This window comes from Monomorium pharaonis, chromosome 6 (assembly GCF_013373865.1).
Source record: "Monomorium pharaonis isolate MP-MQ-018 chromosome 6, ASM1337386v2, whole genome shotgun sequence".
Lineage (NCBI taxonomy): Eukaryota > Metazoa > Arthropoda > Insecta > Hymenoptera > Formicidae > Monomorium > Monomorium pharaonis.
Genome location: NC_050472.1, coordinates 5,714,438 through 5,732,891, shown reverse-complemented (window position 1 = coordinate 5,732,891; position 18,454 = coordinate 5,714,438). Strand labels below are relative to the sequence as shown.

The window sequence follows — 18,454 nt, the reverse complement described above, 5'->3', positions numbered from 1 at the left end:
ACGCGATACAATAAAGTTCCGCCATTTCTAAAAATATATAAATCCATGCTTTGTGTAAAAATATATCCGCTGATCAACTTATAGAGGAGCCGGACCTTCACGTACGAGAGCCATTATTTCAGCTGAGCGAAAAATACGTTCGTTAGGGCATATCACAGTTCTTCTCTTTGTTGTACCCGGAATAGTCGCAGTCTATTCTAAACCGTGAGCATAGCTGACCGCGGTACCAATGGCCCCGTAACCATTGAGAACACGTCCGGCGGCCGTTACGTACACTGAAACTAGTGCGCGTGATCATCCGAAGTGTCACCACAGTGGACCACACACGATATGTGCACGGACAAGCAACACCAAGGGCACTCGGGTGGGCGCTTTTTCAGCCGCGCTTAAAAGGCTTATCGAATCGCACTGGCGGCGAACATTGACCAGTTTTCGAGGCACGTAGAGGCCTTTTTCCCGGATCTCTTTCGATCGTCGTTACCGCACGTCGTCGGCGCGACTCGCCTCGAACACAGGATAAATATTCAAACGGAGCAGCAGTTCGCTCGGTGCACGCGTGGGAGGTAACCCACGCGGCTCTCTCACGCATCCGTATATGCGTCCGAGCCCTCTCTCTTTCTCTCTGACTCTCTCTCTCTCTCTCTCTCTCGTATCTGCGTATGTTACGACGAGAGCGTAAGCGCGATTGGAGAGCGAGCGTGGAAAATTGTTCTCGATAAATTCGCCCCCCGGCATGGGCGGCCAGCCGTCGTTGTTGTTCCAGCGGGCTCGTCGAACACTTTTCCCCGGGGGATGGGGAAACGTGGACGGGGCGCCGTTCTCGCGCATCTCGGGAAATTCAATGGTATGCGTGAAAATCGGAATTGCGACGACCACCCACGCGCGATTCGCGCCCAATCTCTTTGTTTTTTTTTTTTTCCTATTTTGCACGTACGAACGAGCGAGCGAGTGTCCCGCGAACCGGACGGCTTTCGCAAGGCGTCTTATGAACCCTTTATCGGTGAATTTATTGCCATCCGGAAAATAAAGGAGTGGCGCGGTCTTGAGGTCGCTCCCTGGACATAAGTTTCGTGAAATGATTCTATAAACGGAATCCCTTGATATTAATCTTTTTTTTTTTAATTTAAGAATTTAAGCAGACTAAATGGTTATGAGTTTTGTTGTAAATTACGAATTAGCAATAAAGAAAGTATTTATTTGGATAGTGATAGCGTATATTAAATTTTTTATGATAGAAAAAGAATTGTGCTTTGTTTAAAGTAAATTTTCCTCCCAGTTTTATTTGTATGATTAATCTTAAATGACTAATTCGCAGTTATTTTTTTGCATAGGACACTGATCGTTTCTCGATCAGAATCGAAGTCGAGGTTATTGTGACACGGTGCAACGAGATTACGTAAAGTAAGTCTCGTTGCGCTCGAGTTTTATCTTATGCCATCAAACGGAAGAGACACGATGATGCAAAAGTACCACCTGATTTCGTATCAGAAGGTGCTTCGAGGATTCGACAGTTACAATTATCCCTGGCAAAAAAACAATTCTGCGAGACATTGATTGATTGAAGTTTATTTAGTTTTCTCAGCTATTATGTTTTACATAGATTTACATACGTGCTTTTTTAACATCTGTTTAAATAAATACATCAATTTTTTCACAATTTCTAATTTTTGCTGACAAGGTATTGTACAATTTTACGCCCTCGTAACACACGCTTTTTTGCGCACTTTTAGTTCTAACGAATTTTATTGCGATAGTCCCTTCCTGTCTTGTTTTTCATTACTAATTACTTCTAGAGACCAGGAGAGACTGGGAGAGACCGGGAGAGACGGGTAGAGATCGGGAGAGATGGGTAGAGACATGTAGAGACGGGGAGAGACGAGGAGAGATCGGGAGAGACCGGGAGAGACGGGGAGAGACGGGGAGAGACCGGGAGAGGCGGCGAGAGACCGGGAGAGACGGGGATAGACGGGTAGAGACGGGAAGAAACGGGGAGAGACAAGGAGAGACCGGGAGAGACGGGAAGAAACTGGGAGAGACCGGGAGAGACCGGGAGAGACGGGGAGAGACCGGTAGAGACCAGGATTGATTGATTGATTGATTTTATTCTGGAAAGAGTGTATCTTTGGAGAGAGAGAGAGAGAGAGAGAGAGAGAAGAGAGAGAGAGAGGAGAGGAGAGAGAGAGAGAGAGAGAGAGAGAGAGAGAGAGAGAGAGAGAGAGAGGAGAGAGAGAGAGAGAGAGAGAGGAGAAAGAGAGGAGAGAGAGGCTGTCGCATATGTAGTGCCACGTGCACACGCCGGCGTGTGCGAGGGTCGCGATAATATCACTTCATACATTATGCAGCTTTCCGGATAGCAATACGTACGCTGCGCGATGAGGTCGCCGACTTAGCGTTATCGGACGACCGCGACGACGACGCAACGGTCTCCACGTGTTGCAGCGGTTGCTCGCTCGGACCTCGTGGCTGTCAGCCGGAAGCTCTCGCGGTTACAAATCTGATTTTCATTGCCGACGATGAGTACCCGCCGCGCATAAATCTTGCGCCACAATCGGTCGCGGGGATGCCTATGAATATCCGCTGCTTGCTGACACGCCTACCTCGTAAACAACACGCGTTTGCAATTACTTATTTCATTGCGATACGCGGGAGGAGCGCTCGAGATTTTACGGAATAAAATAACGCGGCAACAAATATATCTCAAGGAAAAAAAAAAAAGATCGTATAATCGTGAAACCAGAGGATGCATCGAAATTCAAAACTAAAAAAAATTTTTTTGTGGAACTGTTAACAAAAGGAAACCGTGAAATTAAGGAGCTAGTTGTGGAATTTGCAATACACGGCATTTATATCGCTCGTCGAGTCGTTCCTTCGAGCGTCGCGCGTGACAAGTTCATCCAAAGCGACGCACGTGGCAATTACGGTCATGTGTTGCACCTCCACGCTTAATTGCGAGGGTCGTAGTTAATTACCGGTTGAAGAAGGCGATTAATCCAATCGCCGGGTTCGTTCTCTTCTGCCCTACGTTCCTCTTCTTTCCAACGTAACATGGCGGGATTCGTCGCTGCACTCGGTTTAATCTGGCACGCGGTTTCGTTAGATCTCAAGGCGAAAACGAAGGGGAAAAGAGAGAAAGAGAGAGAGAGAGAAAATTCCATCCCCCCGGGTCCAACCGCGGGAGGAGAACGAATTTATAACCGACCTGGATAGAAGCCGCTCGCGAGGCGGACTCTGTCAACGGCGCAGTGACTCACGGGGCCTCACTCCGGCCGAGTTGTGTTGCCTATCGGCCTCGCCTAGAGTTATAGCGAGCGGCTCGACTATATGATTCAGTTGGTAATTACGTGGCCCGCGATGCGTGCACCGGATCCGAAATAGATTTTCCGGAACGCGGAGGAACGCGCGCGCTTTCTCGCACGGCGGCGCGGGGTGCGGTAGCGCGGTGTTCCTTAGAAGACACGCCGACGGCGACGCCCGGAACGAAATGGAGAGGAGAGAAACGTCAGTATTTTTCGCATTGGACCCGCATTTCTCGTATAATTTAATATTTACCCAGTTAATTCGCTTTAACTGCATCCATTTGCATAATCGGCAACGCTGCATAATGCCGGGCGCGCTTATATTCGCCGGCCGAAGCCGTCGTCGTCGTCGTCGTCGCTTGTTGCTAAGTTAGCGAGTGCGCCGACAATCACGCCCGGTAATCATTCGCTGATGCATGGACACTCGAAGCCGTCGCGCGTCGCTGCTTGTCGCTCTAACGGGTAACATCTACGAGGGCCTGCGCGCTTGACCCCTCTCATAGTTCATTCATGGCAAAGCCAATTGCGTAGTTTTCGCATTACAACGACGCGGAAGGCGACGACGATGCGAATTAACTCGCGCTGTCCGGGACGTCACGTATTCTCTAGGCGTGGGCTAGGTAGAGGCTGATGAACATTAATTGAAACGCGCAGGATAATAAGGTACACGTGAAAATAATAAAAGACTAAGAAAACATCCAAGTGCTAAATGTATAAGAATAATAATAATTTCAAGTTAATAATTTTCAATATTACATAATAGCTTGGAGCGTCTTGGATCGAGGATCGTGTTTCCCGATCTCGAGTCTCGAAAGCTTGAAATTAGCACGGCAAGAAGTGCCAAGAGAATCCACGTTGCAGTTTCAATATTTTATTCAAATATCCCACCCTCGAGAGAAAGAGAGTATCTCTCGATTCGTCTCGTCATCATTGGGAGCGCCTCTTGAAATCGTCGATTCATCGATCGATCGCGTTTCATCAACGTAAAACTTGAAAGTCACGAGAGACGAACGGAGAGGAGTGTGAACGGACGAGTGTGACGACTCGTCCGCCCCTTCGTTTCGCGTTTCCACCCCGTGTGCACCGGGCGAAAAGGTATTCGGCACTCGGTGAGCGACACATCCGGCCGGAAGTGGTTATCGCTTCGAAGATCGGGCACAGAGTGTTTTTCCCAAACGTTTCTCGCTTCCCCTTCGACGATATTGCGCGTCTCGTCGCCGCGCCATGCCTTTTTTCACCTCTTCTCTCGCCGAGGGTCGTTAAGAGACCGGAGACTGACGTGTCCTCGTGGCCTTCGCTTATTCGAGTCCTATTTGTCGACCCGGTTGTCCGGCTTGCGATGGGGCAGGAGATACACGGGACTTTGAGCGCAGCGCGAGTTGAGATAAGTGCTGTTGAAATAAGCGCCTCACGTGCGTACATTAAAGACATTATTCTTGGTTATTAGGGAGGAAATTTTAAACTCTTAAAAATTTTATACATTACTATTATTATCATTACATAGAAGATTTCCTGTACTTTAACTATTTGTCATTACATCATCATTAAATGATTTAGAAAAAAAAAAACGGACTATAAGAAGCTTGTATTTTAAATATTTTCACAAGCTTTAGAAGTTTAATTAATATTTTTTATTTGTTTATTTTAATTGTTTGTTACTTGAGATGCATTTTCTTCTATTACAATTGCAACAGGTTTCTTATTTTATGTATATTCATATTTCTCGTCACAAACTTTCTTTAATTTGTTGAAGAACATCCGCTCGAGGATGATTAAATTCGTTTGCATTTCAAATGTAAATCTTTTCATCTACATTTACCGTAGATGTAGATCGAGTTAATCGCGAGAATCGATAATTATGCACCTGCACTCTGTCCGCTGGTTCCCACCGCAGGAGAAATTCGTTCTCACGGCGGCGGCGGCGGTGCGGATGGCTCGTTCCCCTCGGTTTCCTCCATCCCGTCGTCAGTCGGCGAGACTTTTGACCCAGAACGAGGAGTAGCAGCCGGAGAGAAGACAGAGACGTTCCGAGCTCGGGCACGAGGAAGCGGTAAATATAACGTCGTTTCAGCGGCGCGTGAAGTGTCCGGAGTGAGCGGGTGCCATCGTACGCCAACCAGAAATAGTGGCCGAGCTGTGTGCAGGTGCATTCTGCGCCTGTTTACGCGGCTCCGCCGCTCCTCTTTCGCCTCGTTCTCGTTGCCTCCCTCGAATTATCGGCGCGATGTATTTTCTCGTGAGAAGACGAGGGGGGGGGGAGGAGCTATTATGAACTGTTTACTATAAACTCGTGGTATGCAATCAAGTGCCCGCGTGCATGCGTGTAAAAGAGAGAGAGAGAGACTCAACTATTATTATTTTGAATGAAATTAATAAGATTAAGTGAAGCAAGATTTATATCAATTTAATAGTGAAATAATCGATATTGAATTAGATAGAAAGTATTAATTAATTAAAAATAGAATTTAATTGTACAAATGGATGCAACGCTTTTAGAATATTTATAAATCAATATATTGATTATTACGTTTGGATGTAGTTATTTTCTTACGGCTAAACTAGTTTTCTGCAATTGAGTGCATTTTACGACCCGATCTTTCAAGTGCGACTGCTGATTGCGCATTTATTAAATTCGAGCTAAATGAGAAATTGCTCGAGTCTGACAGAATCTGTATATTATCTCAATCGGAATGGAAGTTAAAAACACTCGGCTCTCCGTTGGATTTAAGAGCTTTCCACCAATCTCTCTCAGAGATGCTCCGTTTTCCGAAACAAAAGCTCCCGAGGCCCATCTGTATAACTTGGCGCGTTATAATTTCCATAATTCGAGCATTTTCGTGAAGTGCGCGATCGCAGGTGTGCATCTCGCCGCGCCTGTCGATCCAATCGGGGAGATGAGGCAGCGTTGAAAAAGGCAGCTGCGATATAGATAGATACACGAGAGGGAAGGAATCCGCGAGAGAGGGGCGGATGGTGCCCGTTCCCTTTGTAGTAGAAAGCCGTAGGGCGTTTTTTAACGTTCCGCGTTTTATCGCGCGATCCACGCTCCGCTCGCAAAAGCGCTTCCACCCTCGGAATTCGCGGATTCGCACGAAATGTGCATTAAAGGGCGGCATCCCTCCCCTATCTCCCGTACTCAGCCTGCGCACCGGTTGGTGAAACCGCGAATGTCACACCCGCTGAGAGGGAAAATGTGAATTTTAATAAACGGAATGGAAGCGCCCGCTAAAGATCGTTCGTCGAGCTCGCCGAGCAGTTCAATGTTCTCTCTGTTTAAAGTCGAGCGGAAATTTGATAATAAATAATAAACGATAGCGGCACGAGGTTCGATCGATACAACGCGTTTACATTTTTTTTTTTTTTACTTTTATCACAAGGCCAGTAAATTACAAGTATTAATACTTAACGATAAGGTATATTTGTTCTCTATGTTTTGTAAAAGATAATCAAAACTATCGAAACTAAATGTAGTAATAAATATTGTACAAAATCGGAATTAAAATTTGTTTGATAATTTCGCTTCTGCGAACTTTATAATTTTTTTTTTTTTAATAAAAATTAGAATGATATTAAAAAATACGATGTTTTACAAAATACAGAGTCGATATCTTAATACAAATCTGCACGCGATATATTCGCGAAGTAAAAGCACACTCGAGGATTAATCTGCAAAAAAGGGGGAACATATGCTTTCACGTCGTACCTGCGTCGGGAGTCAAAGGTTTCGCGTTCTCGTATAAGCCGATCATTTCATTTTTTCGCGACCAGCCGGATGAGATCGCGCATCGTCGTCGAGGGGGTGGCCTTCTCTGAAATATTTCGAGACCGTTAAGGCGGCACGTCTCACGGGAATTCTATGGGATTTGGATGCACGCCCCTGCATGGATGCGCGCGAAACCCCGTTCGACGGCCATTCGACATTCCGGCTTACGGCTCGTTCATAAGTAAACGCGCACAAATGGACAGTGAGGACAAAATCCGATTCCCAAGCACGGGAATTTAATAATTCCCGAGGTTTTACACGAGGGATGGCAAATTGCGTCGATGCCCGTGACAGTTGCTGCCGTGAGCGTTTGCGTAATGAATCGCTGCGGTTTTCTTCACATGAACGTTTATTAATGTGTGATTTTTTTTTTGAGTTTTATAAAATGTAATAATGCCCGCAATGATTGTTACAGAATTCCTTAATGAACGGTTTTGATACTGATCTAGAAAGTATTGCTTTTGCGATGTTGCGAATTTGATGTAATTATTAAAAATATTTACACATGCATATAAATATTAAATTTAATTATTTAATTTTTAGATTAAGAATTGTAGGTAGATTATTGGTTATTACATTTAATTTAAATTGATGTAAAGAGATTAATGGCATTTTTAAAAATGTTGTTTATACGTAATATAACATTATGTGTAATATTTAATATTATTAAGTGAAAATTTAAAGTAAGAATTAAATTATTTCAATTAATATTTTTAGATTGGTATTTTGTAATAATTTTTTTACGTGCATTATAATTATTTAATTGCGATATTATAGTTTGTTTTTTAGATTTTAAATCTTAATGAAATTTGATGTCTATCATGTTGCTGACAGTCTTATCGCTATAATAAATAGCTTGGAATCTTATATAAACAGTATTAATTGGTATATAGAACCTACGTTTAGATAGTTCAGATAACGTTACTCTGTAAAATATATGTATTTTACAAGAAGAGATTATCAAGGTGTAATGCGGATAAATAGTCTTAATTGCGTTCTCTATCTCGACTCATTGAAATATTTTCTCGCGTTTTTGCGCGAAGATATCACACACGATAACGTAACTCTAGTGCTGGAAATAATTGCGTGTCCTTCCCGGCGTTCTCGTTAGCGAGCTGCACACGGGCGAACCGCAGCGACATATTGCGAGCCGACATGGCGTGCTCCTCCCCTCCCCCCCCCCTCTCTCTCTCAGAGAAGGAATATAATGTTACATTGCGAAGACGAAGGGATCCCGACACCCGCTAATGCACGTGCACACCCGACACCGGCTTCATTCGAGGAATATTCGCACGGCGGTGGGTGTACCGTTACCGGTTGCAGACTGCTGCTGCAACTCGGCCTATCGCGGATTACGTTATGCGGGAGCGCGAACAGGAAGAAGGAGCAGCGCGCTACGATTCCTCGGATAAATCGCGCTCTTACCTTGTCACCGGAGCCCTCTCGCTCGGGGGAAATTTACGATTGACCCTTGCACTCCTAAAACCGATTCGCAATAAAGTACTTCTTACTACGTCTTCTGAAAGTAATTAACGCTCACAAGTCGTTAGACCGGTGAAATTATCTTGTTTTCATTAAAATATAATATATTTTGTTATCTCAAATTCAAGGAGGGAGTTTTCACTTGGGAAATATTTTAATCAAAACTCTCTCTCTCTCTCTCTCTCTCTCTCTTTCTCCACTTAACTTCTACTTAAGGATTAATTGAACGTTGACGTTTTCTTATTAAATTAGGTCCGGTTAAGAGGATTTTAATTTGTAATTTGGTCTAGGCTGCAACATACGAGCTGAACGAGCAACGTATAAGCGGCTAACTTAGAATTACGGCCGCTCTTAAATTGTCGCATTAACTTTTTGCAACGACCACGCGAGATATCGCCGTTGCGCGCGCTACTCCGGCATTTTTGCCGGAGTGGTGATTTTATTTTTCTCCCTCCCCCCCCCCCCCCCGGCTCTCTTTCAAAAGAGTCCGCTTCCACTCCGTCGTTTTTACTCCGGCTGAGAATGACAGGCGCGGTAAGCGCGAAATAACTCGCGTCCTCCGACGTCGGAAGACGTTACGTCGCAATTTTTACGACACGCACGTAAAACCGACTCCCGATCGACAAATTAGGTTTCTCGAGCAAGAGAGCGTCTCTCGACGACGACGACGACGACGACGACGTTGACGAAACGTTGGATTCCGTTTCAATTTACAACGCGCAAATTTCCGAGATTGCCTCGATCCTTCGCAGTTTCGCGAGAGGGCTATCTCTTCTCCTCTTTTTTTTTAATATTTCTGCTCCTCTCACGGTTACAACTTAACGATCTAGCAATTGAGCGAAGTTATACGAGAGCGAGAATGACGCCGCTTGAAAAAGAGGATAAACGGCGCGGCTAAGTGCCGCTGCACACGCTGCTTTCGCGCGGGACCGCTGCCTTTCAGTTGCACTCGCGCGGCTTTTACCGCGCGGCAAGGAAGGCCGGGTAACATTTGCGGAGGAGATTTGAAAAGCTCGGCGGTTCACTCCCCGCAATTCATCACGCGATTGACGCGATACGACGTCCGCGTAAAAACAAGCAATTCTTCCTCACTGGCCCGGCCACTGCATCACGTTGCTTCTTCGTTACATTTGAAGCGCACGTTGAAATGCAATTGAAATCTTGCAGGCACAAATCATAAAAATATATATCGTAGGAAAAAATTTGTTAGCGAGACGGATGGCTGCAAATCCCGTGGGACCCTAAAAAGCGAGGTGTAAAAAGTATCGTGCGAAGCGACAGTCGGGTGATTTAGATACTGAAAAACCATCGCGTCTTCTCTCGCCCGAGGCGACGGGCGGGAAAATTAATCGCCGGACTTCCACGAGCCGCTCTTTCGTTTGGGGCTCGAGAGAGGAGCTTTCGTCGAACATCAACAAATCGGTAAATCAACGCGCGAGCCGTTGGCTTGCCGGGAGCGTAACACCGGGATCATCGGGGAGGAGCGCGCGCCGCGGTCCACGGAGGGTCTGAGCGGTGGCTGGACGCAGAAATACCGCGGCGCGTGACTCCAAGTGCTCCGTAATAGACTTTTCGGAAACGGGGCGATTTTAGAATTTCAGCGAGGGTGATTCACCCACCCTCCATACCGCGCGCGAGAATGCGAAGGAAGAAGAAGGGGGTCAGCGCGAGATTTCGTTGCGCCTCTCTCTCCATACGGACGCAGCTGTCGCGCGACTCCGTCGGGTTATGCGTGTGTCCTGCGCGGAACGACGCGTGGTGCATATCGGGTGTCCGGTTCAAGAGAATCCCTTAATTCTCTCCTTCGTCTCTCGCTTAAGCTGCAAGGTGCGTCCCTTTCGGATGTACCGTATTCCGAACGAGACGTTGCCGTGCCGCGCCGTATGTTCAAGATTTGCGCCAGGTATAATTTACGCCAGAGATTGCGAAAAGATCTGCCGATCTCCTCCAGAAGTTTCCTCCCTCTATCTTCGTTTCGAGCTAAACCTAAAATGTATATGTTTGTCTATTGAAATGTACTCGACGTTAGAAACGACGTCGTTCGAAAGTCGTTCGACATTCGACACCGAGTGTCGCGAAACGGTGTCTCGCACGCATACACGGCCACTGAGACTTCCTGGTTCTCAGAGCAATACATTCACGCATTCACGCACGCACACACGCCCGCGCTCGCCCGCGCGCATCTCCGCCGTTCGAGCGCGCACGCCATGAAAGATCAAAGTCACCCGTGCTAGAATATTTCATCGCGGACGTCTGAGCGGTTGCCAAGAGCGGCTCCAAACGGGCGACGGTCTGAGAGAGGATTTGCGAGCGGAAACGAGCAAAAACACCGTCGCCGAGCGGATCCGCGTGAGCGGCGAGGCTGCGCGGCGACGGCGACGCTCCGCGTCGCGCACAATCCAGAGTTATCGTTCCTTGATTGACCTCCCGCTCTGCGAAAAACACGATGAAGTTACTCTTAAAATATACAGAAGAATATACGATTCTTTAAAATCCGAATAATTCGAAAACGCTTATTAATAATTTATACACAGAAAAAAAACTAATATAGCCAATAACATAATATGCAATTGCGGGCTGCCAACTACATAAAACACTCAATACAATAATATTTACTGTTAATGCAGGTACAATGTTGATACTGCAATCGCATATATTATTGTATTGGGTATCTGTAATTGGCAGCCCGCAACTACATATCTTATTGGATATATTGCATTTTTTTCCCATGTATTAATAATTTTATTCAATATTGAAGATAACGCGCAAGTTAAAGAATCGGCTGGCAACTTTATATCACGCGGAACTTGCGCTTGTGAGAGTTTCGCTGCCGTCGACCTCTCGTATCTTTTAATCGCTTCTTTGCTGATATTCTCACGCGGCTGCTGTACATTTTCCGCGGAATCGCAGACCCCTAATTCTGTGCCCCCCCCCCCCCCCCCAACTAATTCCATTCCATTGTCACCGCGCGGTCAACGCTCGTTATATCCTCTGTCAAATTATTATTATTATTATTCCATCAAACACTGCGGTTATGAATTATTGCGGCCGACTTGTTGTTAACTCGCGTCCAGAATCAAACGGTCGATACTCAACGGCGGACGTGGACGCGGGCGGGAATGAAATATGAATATTGAAGCCGCGCGAAGTGCACAGGCGCGGGAGGGCGAGGGGTTACAAATGGAAATCACGGCACTCTTGCGCAATGCAATGCGCTCCTCGTACTTTTCATCTCGCCGCGAGAGAATCTCCGGGATGCGCGCGCGCGCGAAAGCGCATCTCTCCGAAGTCTCCCCTCGTTTGTTGCGGGATTTATGCGCGCGTGCCTAACGGACCTCTCTCTAATCGTTCATCAGCAGCCACGCGCGAATGTTAAATCGAGGCTCGTTCGGTTTCAATCGAGCAGCCGTGATTACGTTGTAAGACGAAATGGAAAGTGTGCGAAGAATATGAATGGCGTTTCTCCCCGAGGTGAGAGAGAGAGAGAGAGCCCCGGGAGCTTTGATTGATAAATCGCGAAGCAATTATTTATATTATCTTCACACTCGTGATTTGTGCATTAGGAATGAAAACGCATGTCGTAAAATGCATCCCAAATGCACTCGTCGCCGAAGCATCCTGTTATTGTGGTTGAATTATTTTATTTATTTCCGTAATAAATAAGATATATTTAACTGCCTTGAGGATTACTGGTATTCGAGAATTGCATTCAATTTTCATAAATCACAGGATTGCATTTATCGAAATAGCGAGATCTTAAAGATCTTCTTCCGTTATGAAATCATTGGACCAATATGAATCGACGAATCTTCTTTCTAAATTACAATTAGTGGCAAATCACTGAAATCACACAATATACCGATCTCAGTGGTATATTATTTATAACTAGTCAATCAGTGAAATAAATACACTGATCTTTCAGTGATTATACACTAATCCTGAAGTAAAAATCACTAAAAGTCAGTGGATACCTACTGATTGTCACAATTATACCAAATCAGTGAAAATACACTGATTACAATGTAGAGAGTTCAGAGGACGTTGAACTCTGATGGTGGGCATAAAACAGCTACATCGATCTATTATTACCGTCATTGGTTGCTGAATGCTGATTTAACTAACAATAATTCCGTTCATGTTTTAGGGCTTCCAGCGGCCGCGGACCCGATTCGCCCCTCAGCTCGGATCTGGCGCTCGACAAACCTCGCCCTATACCGTCCCCCAGGTAAATTCATGAATACTTCAGTACAATTATGCGCGATACGCTGATTGTATAAGATACAAATGTTGTTGAACCTAGTCTTGCTATTATCGATTTTCTTTGAAATTTCAAGTTAATTTTGATTATATTACTTTCAATAATTCTCTCACTCTCGCTTTAATCGCTGTATCGTTACACAAAAAAGTAACTTTTTCTTTTTACATTTGTACTCGTACCCGTTAAAAGTATCAGTTTTAATCCGATACGATGAGCGAGCGTTCTCCTTCTCTCAAAGTTCAAAGTTTTGCTTTTATTATAAAAACCCGGGTAGACGTTCACGTCACTATTGATCCTGAACATTTTTGCCGCCTCGAAAGTGGTACAGAGAGGAGGACAGAATGAGAGAAAGTCAGAGACAGAGAGACGGACATTTGCATACACGCATTTGCATACGCGTCGCGCAAGGAGACTTGAGACTAGATGGATTTAAGGCTCGGGAATAATAATCGTCGAAAGTGGAACGGTTCCTGCTCTCTGTAATTCTATCGGCGGTCGTGCGACGCCGTTCCCCGGCAAGATTATTGACATTGATACGCAAATGCATCTGTCCGCGCGATATCGGTCACCCGCGTCTCCGCGCTCGAGCCCTCACGTTTGCCACGCTGCAAAGAGAATTGCCGTTGTCATAGGTCACTTTAAGTCACTCTTTTCCGCTTGCGCAACGCTAGGTACGTGCATGTCGATCCGCAGCCATCTCGCGCAAATTAATTGCGAAATTTTATAATGAATTAAATAACGAATGATATGAAGTATTCCTGTTCATACGAATGAAATTGAGAGACAACTATCGAATTTGTCATAGCCGAGAATAATATATTTTTATAGTATATATTATGAAAATGATATTATTTTAAGTGATAATATTGAATGTTGAAAATATAGACTTATAATAATCAAATCTTTTAAAAAGGATAAAATTGTCAAATTATACAATCGAAATTTTTAATCTAATAATAACATTTGTTTTACATTAAAAAATTACGCAGTAATAATAGGAGCTTAGAAGCTCGTTGATATTCTGGCATAAGGCACCATCTATTGTCGTTGAACGTTTTCCAGCGGGTTTTTACCCTCTGTTGCAGGCAAATCCACCCCCTGTACGGGGAGAAGGCCGGCCTTTTAGGTTACTGCGACACGGTCGGTAACACGGAGAATTTTCCACCAGCCCCCAACATCGTTGTCGAGGGTGGCAGAATCGAATTCATGCGCCCCTCGCAAGATGGCACGACGATACCCCGAAGAAACACCATGTCCAGAGCCTCGCAGACCTTCAACGAACAGCAGGAGAAGTCCGATCCCGCCAAGGTTCGATTGATTTAACACATTTAACACCACACGTTTTTCCTTGCTTCATCGTTTCTTTAATATTTTGACAAAGGAGAGAGTCTTGTGAAAGTTGTGTGACAAAATCTACTCTCTACATTACAATCGGTGTATCAACACTTTGTAGTGATAAACTGCGATAATTAGTGAGCATTCGCTGCCTTTTAGTGATTTTCGACTTCGATATCAGTGAACGATCGGTATATTTTCACTGATTTCGGTTTTCCATCGATTGTACTTTAGAGAGTAATAAATAACTGTTTTTGTAAAATCATTCTTTGTATCGTTTAAATTGCTATTTATCTTGATACCTTCCACCGACGCTCTCGTAAGTCGCGCTCGTCATCTTTATGGGGCTTCTCGCCTGTATCGAGTGATCGAAGGCTCGTCGGTAAGCATGGGGCAGAAACTTTTAAGCCCTAATCACGAGCGTCGGGTCGACGCCTTAACGAGATTTGTCGGCGGCGATTTCTGTGTCCTGACAAATCAAATCTGTCCGGCTCTTTGCGTCAACTCACTCTCTCTCTCTCTCTCTCTCTCTCTCTCTCTCTCTCTCTCTCTTGAATTTTCCTTCTCGTGCGTCCACGTTCGATCACGTGTCGTTCAACGTTCCGGTCACCAGTCGCGGACTCGCGGCTAACCCTTTACGCCCTTCATGTTGTATTCATTCGACGTAATTGATTTCCTCGACAGGCGGGGGTGACGTAGGATCTCCATAGTAAATTGGATGCTCTTCCCCCTCTCTCTCTTTCTCTTTTACGCCCTAACGACGACGAGAGAGACAGGATATTCGCTGCACGCGCCAATACGGCGATTACTTCGAAATTAACGATGTTTCGCGTGCTGCGTAACGTCGACAACGACGACGGCGACGAGGACGGTAGACCTAACGAGTTAATGAAATTCATTTGGCCCTCCTCTCACGCGCGCACGGTGACTTTATAAAGCACGACAGATATTAAACTCTTTCGTCGTCACGTGCAATCGCATTTGCATGCGTTTAATCGAGGCCTTTCCTTTCTTTCGCTCGACTACGACGACGAGAATGCTTAAGCTACGAGGATTTCTTCGCGTCGCCGAGTTCGTGGTGATCGATGGAACTTTTTTGTCGAACGGCATACGGTAAAGAGCGGCGGAGCTTTGTTTCTTACTTTATCGAATGTTTTTCCATCGTGCATGACGGACGAATTGGTGAAAAATAATTTTTGCACATTTAAACGGTTTTGAATCCAGGAAATAAATTTTATTTGCGGTTACGCTAAACAAGCTTCACGCAGAGTTAACTTACCGTTATTGCATATAGAACTCTCCGTTCCGATTCAATCGCCGCGAAATGCAATTTGCGTTTGAAACGAGCGCATCTCTAAAAAGTTGGGAAACATAACAATTTTATTCGCGATTTAATTTGCTCCATTTTGATTATCCCCCCGACGAAGTTTTCGTCTGGAAATGTTACCTCGCGCAAAAATTATCAAACACCAGACTGATTGAGATTGATTTAAATTAAATGTTCAATAATACTACCCCCGACGGTATAACGTATTTTGCATTGACGTAAAATTTGGCGTGGTCTCGTTGTATTTACTGGAAAGGGTCCCTACGATTTGTTTTGTTTCTACACATTGCATCAATCTTACAAGGTATCTTACACGCCTCGCGATAACGTAGGAGATAGGCTTCGGGAAAATTCCTTAGATTAATGATCTTTTCGGGATAACCCACCGCAGGTCAGTGACATATAGCAGCTTTTATCGCGAATCCTTTTTCGGAAGAGCGCCACTCCGTAGAGTTGCTTAAACTGACATGCACATTTAAGACAATTATAACGCAATATAATAATGTTTTTGTCAAGTATTCGTGTGTCAAGTTTAACTCTTGCTTTTTCTTCTACATTTATTTCATTTCAATAGTAACTCTAATTGGAACAGAATCCCATTGAGTTACGTTTCGGAGGCCAGTCGGTGAAAACGTCTGCATGAAATTCGATGGACTCGCATAATCTTTGTTAAATATCGCGTTACCTCGAGGTATAGCCGACGTCCGATTAATGCGCCGAGATTGCTCCGCGTATTATCTGCGTTCTCATTTCTGCGCGCCCGGCGCATTAATTATCGCTTTAAACGTCGCGCCGGGTACGTCAATTTTATTTTGTACGACTTATTAACGGGGCGGCCGCCGGCGTTAACGTTTTCCGACAGGCGCACAAAAGCGCGCGCGTTATTCATTCAGACAGCCCGTGGAAGGTCCGCGCCGACAATACCGGCGGCCTTGAACGAGAGCTCTCGCTGAAAGAGAAGTTGCAGGGGCGATCAATTATTGTGTCCGTTCCGCGTTTTTCGGCGACGAGCACTACGGCGGAGTTTCGGCCACTCTGGCAACTTTTCCCTTCGGGGAAAGGCTACGTCGATCCTCTCGTCGCGAGAGCTCTCTTTCGGACTCTTCGAGGATCGATTTCGTTGAATTATCCCGTAACTGAATTCCCCGGGAAAAAAACTCGAGCGGTTTCGTGGTAAATAAGGAGAGCGACGCGTTAAAAATTCAAGATGCAACTACGAAAGCTCCTGCGACCAACTCGCGCCAGTCCCGTCGGCGATTAATTTCGCTTTCACCGTCTGCACGGGGGAATCGGCACATTGACCTTCTTGACGGCGAAGAAAGATTAATTGGATTAAAAGTGGCGTCCGCCCTCGAAATCGGACAACTCGATTATGCAGATTTACGCGAGCTGCGGCGTCGGCAACGGCGGTTTTCAAAATTAGATTTCGAATACGCGGATTTACGGCGCCCCGTGCCACTTTCACCGACGATAATATTTTCGTCGCGGGGAAAAATATTAACATTCGATTTGCATCATAGTAGAGCAGCTGCTCGAAACGGCACTCGCACTGATAGAAAAATATGTTGCATTTGTAACTATAATTGCATAGTAAAATAATTATAGTTAGGAATATCATTTTTATAGTAATTATTACTATAACATTGGTAATAATAACTATATATTTATGGTAAATGCTTATAATGATCATTTTATGGTACAACTAACTGTGTAAAAATCTCCATTTTGGTTATAGCAACCATATCATAAGTTGCATAAACTAATTATGATTACCATAAATATATAGTTATTATTACCAGTATGATAGTAATAATTACTATAAAAATGATATTCCTAACTATAATTATTTTACTATGCAATTATAGTTACAAATGCAACATATTTTTCTACCAGTGCGGTTAATGAGCGGGACACCCCGGTGAAGGGGTGGAAGAGTCGAAAAGCCACGACTTCGCCCGTGCGCGGCGTAGCGTATATACGCGGGAGGTCCGCGTAGTAGCGGGTTAATATGCTAATTGCCGCATTCAAACAGCGGAACTAATTGAATTAAGCGATGCAAAAAGTTTCCGTCTTGAAATTAACATGAATTAGAGGAGCCACGCTAGCTCCGCCGTCTCACCGCGGTGGACAGCCATTCCGCGCGCGTTTGCCGCCGACTCGCTCGGAGAAGTCATTCCGCCGTAAAAATAACCCTCGTCTTCCCCCTCCGGCCTTTGCCACGTGGAGAGCGACGGGAAACGATTCCGCGTGTCTTCTGTGTACATTAATTCCGCGAGCGTCGAGAATCTCCTTGCGAGAGCAAAGTTTCAAATTGAAATTCCATTTGAAACTCCTTGAAGTATTAATTTGATTACGGAGAGACGGATTAGCGAGTCGCTTGCTTTGACACTGGGAATCCATTTTACAGCCTTCTGACGTTTAAACTCGATCCATCATTTCTTCGTATACGGAGAAAAAAATTAGTCTTGAATCTACTTGTCATTGTCTCACTTTCTAAACTGCAATCAGTGTGTATTATCACTGATTTGCGATGGTATAGTTATAGCTGTGGTAATTAGTGAGTATTCAATGTCTTTTAGTTTTCACTTTTTACCTCGGAATTAGTGTATAATCACTGATGAAAGATCAGTGTATTTATTTCAGCACTTGACAAGTTACAAGTATATCATTAAAAATCACGTTTTCTAAGTAAAAATATAAAATCTTTTTTTTCAATTTCATGTGACATAACTTGCACATGCAAGAATTTTGCATACTTTCTTCGAGAAAAATATATTCATGTCTATTAAAAAAATTTTCATGAGCGGAGAAGAAAAAAGTAACAGTATTATTATATCAAGAATTAGAATGTTTTGATACCGACTATTAAAACAATTATATCGAGCTTTTCAGACGACTATTATAATATTAAAATAAAAGTATAATATTATAATTTACTAAAATTTAAAATTATCAAACTCTTCAGAGATGATTTTACATTCTTGCTTATACAC

The 18,454-nt window shown here is 44.5% G+C and overlaps 1 protein-coding gene across 4 annotated transcripts in view; it reads left to right on the top strand.

Annotated features, from left to right (window-relative positions):
- LOC105834768 overlaps positions 1-18,454 on the top strand; it is a 225,607-nt gene that overhangs the window by 78,193 nt on the left and 128,960 nt on the right. For all 4 annotated transcript variants that reach the window (XM_036288250.1, XM_012677468.3, XM_036288252.1 and 1 more), the window contains exons 3-4: positions 12,686-12,766; positions 13,885-14,107. In XM_036288250.1, the coding sequence (XP_036144143.1) occupies positions 12,686-12,766; positions 13,885-14,107 (304 nt within the window). The remainder of the gene's footprint in view (positions 1-12,685; positions 12,767-13,884; positions 14,108-18,454) is intronic.